Below are 5,732 nucleotides of genomic sequence, written 5' to 3' on the forward strand. Positions count from 1 at the left end.
ATAACCACAGACAGGAAACTAGGCTGAATTTCACTTCCACATTGATGCCAGGGAAAACAGATTTACTTCAAACCAGAGCTTCTCAAACTTCCTCCACCATGCCCCCTACAGGTGGAAAATCTCTGTCTGTTGTTGTTGTTGTTGTTGTTACGTTCATAGACTGTAACGTCTAGAGGTGTGGCTCAGATTACAGGTTGGAGTGGTGGGGGGGTATGACATCATTGTTTCACAAAAGATCTGTATAGGGTGTCGACACAAAAACGGTGGAACAACGGATTTTCCCACTCTGGGACCAATATCCAGAAAATTCCCTCTTTCGCCCCTGAAAATAGCGTTTTATGTCCAGGCAAAATGCAAAAACGATAATTGGATTCACTGAAACACGTATCCGTGTGGACGGACTCTGATGACGCTTAGCAAGCCAAACAGAGGTGAGCCAATTAAAACTCATGTTGATTGCAGAGTTGTTTGACGCAGGTCAGTGACCCTTTCCCATTGCAGTCCAAAGCCAATTGTTAGCGGGTTTAAATGGGTTTTTTACCAGTGGGAAAGGGGCTCAAGTGTCCCACGTATTCAACAGGTGGGGACAACACCAGTTGGTGGCGGGGCAGGGGGGGTTCCTGAGGGTCATTGGTTACCCATCATGTGAGTCGTTAGTCGTCACATGGGCCAAGGTGTGAATGAGGGTTAAACTGTGTGGGGAGGGCTGTACAGAGATACCCTTTTCCGACTGGCCGGTCCCAGTTTAAACCCGCTAACAATCGCCTTTTGGCGACAGTGAGAAAGGCACACCGACCCGCCTCAAACGACTCGGTAAGCGACGATTGAAAAAAGAAGCAACCTTGTTGTGCCGCGGACGTCCATCATACGGCCGTGGCAGACTTACTGTCCTCCACGGTCCTGGTGCTCAGGTCAGCCAGACGCCTCGTCTGCCGGTCTGTTAGCGGGTCGACCCGCGTTTAAAAAACCAGCGTCGACCCACCAATTTTAGTAGGAAAGCGGCTTGAGGTACATTTCCACTGCAGGAACTTCAGGGTAATTTAATGGGGCTGGTGCCGTTGGTTCGTGTCTCTGCTGCAGGAACCTCCCCCTTAAGGCCATCTACAGGAACTTTTACGGGGCCGAAAGGAGTCCCTGCCTCGAGGTTGGTACTTAGATCGGCCCAGATGGGGCTTGAGGTTTACTCTGTGCTGACTGAGGTCGGAGCATTCCTCACTGCACTGGACCACAACATAACACTGCTTTGTGTCCAGGTGTTTTGTCTTTGGGATGGACTTGTATTTGCCTTAAAGGGATATTCCGGTGTAAACTGAACCCATGGACCAGTGTTTGGTCAACAACCTATTGTCCTTCTTATCCTCCCTTGTGGTCAAACAAGAAGTATTGTTCCATGCTTGTGGGTTTTCGGTTGTCTTCAATGGCAGACTACCATTTTTGGCAATGGGCACAGCTCAATCTAGGTCAACAACCTGTTGTCCTTCATATCCTCCCTTGTGAACTTGATGTTGCTGTCCACTGAGGTAATGTGCTCATTGATAGCCTCCATTTCTTGGGTTTTGATTCACACCTGAGAAGGGGCCGGGTGTCATTGTTAATGAGAAGGCAAACCGTCATCAAGAACCAAAACCAAGCAAGTTACCCTAAACTTCAGCACTGAATCGTTACGATGACCTGTGACTGTGACAGACTTTTTAAATGAATGTTTGTTTTCTCTCCCTCAGTGTGTAGACATGTCTGCTGCCAGCAACCTGAGGTCTGAAGATCAGTTCCTGTGCTCCATCTGTCTGGATGTCTTCACTGATCCAGTCAGTACACCATGTGGACACAACTTCTGTCAGAGCTGCATCACTCAGCACTGGGACGTTAGTGACAGGTGTCAGTGTCCAATGTGTAAAGAGGTTTTCTACACAAGACCTCAGTTGAAGATCAACACTCTGTTCTCTGAGGTTGTTGCTCAGTTCAGACGTGAAGCTCAACAGAAAACCAGAAGCTCAGAGCAACAAGTTTCTAAACCGGGAGAAGTTCCCTGTGACGTCTGCACTGGAACCAAACTGAAGGCCCTGAAGTCCTGCCTGGTGTGTCTGGCCTCCTACTGTGAGACTCACCTGGAGCCTCATCTGACAGTGTCTCGTCTGAGGAGACATCAGCTGATGGAGCCTGTGGAGAACCTGGAGGACAGGATGTGTAGGAAGCACGATAAACCTCTGGAGCTGTTCTGTCAGACCGACCAGACATGTGTCTGCACGCTCTGCTCTGTTTTAGACCACAAGACTCATGAGTTTGTTCCTCTGAGAGAAGAATATGAAGGAAAGAAGGCAGAGCTGCAGGAGACAAAGGCTGAAACTCAGCAGATGATCCAGAAGAGACGACTGAAGATTGAGGAGATGAAACAGTCAGTGAAGATCAGTAAAGCTGCTGCAGACAGAGAGAAAGCAGAAGGTGTTGAGGTCTTCACTGCTCTGAAGGAGTCGGTTGACAGACGACTGAAGCAGCTCATCAAGGAGATGGAAGAGGAAGAGAAAAGCTCAGAGAAACAGGCTGAAGACTTCATCACAGAGCTGGAACAGGAAATCTCTGAGCTGGAGAAGAGAAGCACTGAGGTGGAGCAGCTCTCACTCTCTGAAGACCACCTCCACCTCCTCCAAAGCTTCCCATCCCTGAAAGCTGCTGCACCCACCAAGGACTGGACACAGGTCAGAGTCCGTCCACCATCATATGAGGGGACTCTGGTGAGAGCTGTGTCTCAGCTGGAGGAGACGCTCTGTGGACAGATGAAGAAGATCAAGATGAAGATGGTCCAGCAGTTTGCAGTGGATGTGACTCTGGATCCTGATACAGCAAATCCTGATCTCATCCTGTCTGATGATGGAAAACAAGTTCATGATGGTGATGTGAAGAAGAATCTCCCAGACAACCCAGAGAGATTTGATAAATGTCATTGTGTCTTAGGAAAACAGAGTTTCTTTTCAGGCAGATTTTACTTTGAGGTTCAGGTTAAAGGAAAAACCAACTGGGATCTGGGAGTGGCCAGAAAGTCGATCAACAGGAAGGGAAGCATCACACTGAGTCCTCAGAGAGGTCTCTGGACTATATTGTTGAGAAATGGAAATGAGTTCAAAACTGGTGCTGGCCCCCCAGTCCCTCTCACTCTGAGGTCTGGTCTTGAGAAGGTGGGGGTGTTTGTGGATTATGAGGAGGGTCTGGTCTCCTTTTATGACGTAGATGCTGCAGCTCTCATCTACTCCTTCACTGGCTGCTGCTTCACTGACAAACTACACCCATACTTCTGTCCCTGGCCTAATGATGGAGGTAAAAACTCTGCCCCACTGATCATCTGTCCTCTTCAGATCAAAAAATCAAGTTCTTCGGAGAGATTGGTTAATTTTTAATTCAGGGAACAAATGTAAATATTTAGTGTCAATACTGAACAATGTAAATATTTTAGTTTTCTACTGAGTTAACCTTCATCAGATCATCTTCACACAGGAAAGTTAACTGTGATAACTGCTGTTTAATCACTTGTTTCTTTAGTTGATTTCATTAGATCAGTGGAAACAGGTAAAATGGTTTACCACTGAAATGAATCTGTAAAGTTTGGGGAGTTCGAAGCAGATGCAGGTGTTTATTAATGTAACTGTTGATCACTATGACTCTTCTCCTATGAAAATTGGAGAAAAGTTAATTTATTTGATGTCATACAGTGAATAAATCATCCAAAAGTAGAGCACATGTTTATAAAAGTTTTTTGTATTGCAAATAGTTCCATTCTTCAGTCTCACACTAAGCTATTGAGTTTTATTACCACTGTTAAAGCAGAAGTAAGCGATATATTTGTGTTATAAGTCTTAAATAGTTATATCTTCCGACAGCAATCACTTACATAGAGTGTTTGGACCGAAACACGGGTCTGTCAGCAGTAGCGCGGGAAGGGGGGTGCTGCCAGGGCTGCAGCCCCCCCTGTCAGAGCGCCCGCCGCCCGTGCCGGAGTATCTTAAATGGTGCTGATTAAATAATGGTTCTAAAAAACGATTAATTAGGTGAATCGTGTCGCCGCTGCAACCTGGAACGTGGCCCTGATACGTCTGAGTTCTGCTGCGCTCAAGCCCGGTCTCCCTGCCCCTCTCACCCACACACGAGCGTCCTACTGGGCTGCACAGCGCCCAGCCAGTCTCCCCTCCAGAGCTCCGGTCACACACAAAAACATCTGCTCGGCAACGACGCCGTGGAAAAAAAAAAAAAGAAAGAAGAAGAAGCGCGAGGCACAACCTGACGGCCCCGACCTGACCGTGTCATTTCTACAGCCCGGTGGCAGAGGAGGGAGAGATAACACAGCAACACATGTGTCTGTGCGTGTGTGTGTGTGTGTGTGTGTGATGTGTGTGATACCTGCAAACCCCGAGATCTGTATAATGTTTATTAAGAGAAACACATTTCAGGACCCTGACTTGTAGGCTGAAATATAGTATTCATAGAAGGCTGAAAATAACAGGACATGTGTTATTATTCAGCAGTTTAGGCTCAAGCATGTGGGAGCCTCCTTTCATGTATTTATATCTGACTATATTAGTGGTGGATCAGGAAAGTGTGCCCCAAAAAATTCGAATATTAGGCCTATTTGAATATTGAGAGAGGTTAGAAATTCGAACCTGATTTGGGGGGGAAGATTGACAGCCCTAGTGTTGTGTAGGTGTGTCTCTTGGTCTGGAGGAATAAAGTGAAGCAGAGTTGCTATCTCGTCTCCTGTCCCGTTTATTGATTTTCTATATCAATACAGTATAGGCGAACCCCCCCCCCCCCCCCATCCCTCCCTCCCCGCCGCCGCCGCGTAGCCTACGTTATACATTTAGGTAGCAGCCCCCAGCCCCCCCCCCACTGAAATCAACTTCCAGCGCGCCTGTCTGTCAGTCACTCTGCTCTGCTCTGAGCCGAGGAGAAAACTTTTCTCGTATCCTACAGTTTTTATCCAATGAGGAGAGAGAACGGCATAAAGGGCTGTGTGTGCAGCCAAGGAACGCGCCTGAATGTGGTGACGTAGGGACGAGGACTGTTATGGTGCATTCAAGGCAACCCGTAACTCGTGTTTTTCCGACCTGTGAAGTGGTACCAGTTCGATCTGGTACGAGTTCACGGGTCAGAAGTTACGAGTGGCCGTTATAGTGACTTTCACAGGTAAAACAGGTCGGAGAAACACGAGTGGGTTGCCTGGAACGCTACAAAGTCGTAAGTTGTGACTTGAAGCTGTAATTTACGGTTTCAAAAGCCTGCCTGGAACGCAGCATTAGCCAAAACCACCGGATCGCTTACTTCTGCTTTAACCTCTGCACATTGACTCAAAGCCTATGTTCTACACAGAACAAAACTCCAGCTGTTCTCTGATAAATATTACTCAATAACTAAATCATACTATCATATTATTGTAAGACAATGTATATTTTAGGAATACTTTGCTTATTGAGACAAAAATCAAAAGGTAATGAGTGAAATTTAATGTATGTTTAATATGTTGCAACTGTCCCTTATACGTGTTGCAACGTCTGGATTCTTCCATTCAAATGAATATTGTGATTGATATGTCATATGTGGGTGGTTGACGAATAACACAATTCTGACTGTCCGGGTGTCACATACTGATAAAAAATTATATTTTTTAAGAATATATATGTAAATGTTGTTCCTCTGACAAGATATAGTACAATAATACCAAAGTTGTTGGTGGTGTATTAAGATTTCTA

At 46.3% G+C, this 5,732-nt stretch overlaps 1 protein-coding gene across 1 annotated transcript; it reads left to right on the forward strand.

The window, feature by feature from the left end:
* The first annotated feature begins 1,712 nt into the window (after positions 1–1,712).
* LOC146992619 (E3 ubiquitin-protein ligase TRIM21-like) lies at positions 1,713–3,717 on the forward strand. Its single transcript, XM_085788002.1, has one exon. The coding sequence runs from the start codon at positions 1,731–1,733 to the stop codon at positions 3,387–3,389; it is 1,659 nt and encodes a 552-aa protein (XP_085644128.1). The 5' UTR covers positions 1,713–1,730; the 3' UTR covers positions 3,390–3,717.
* The last annotated feature ends 2,015 nt before the right edge of the window (positions 3,718–5,732 follow it).

This window comes from Trachurus japonicus, chromosome 1 (assembly GCF_045865225.1).
Source record: "Trachurus japonicus isolate A0001 chromosome 1, Traja_1.0".
NCBI classification, from domain to species: domain Eukaryota; kingdom Metazoa; phylum Chordata; class Actinopteri; order Carangiformes; family Carangidae; genus Trachurus; species Trachurus japonicus.

Bases quoted from the DNA above. Each gene is read 5' to 3' on its own strand.
- LOC146992619 (XM_085788002.1), top strand. From the start codon at position 1,731: ATGTCTGCTGCCAGCAACCTGAGGTCTGAAGATCAGTTCCTGTGCTCC.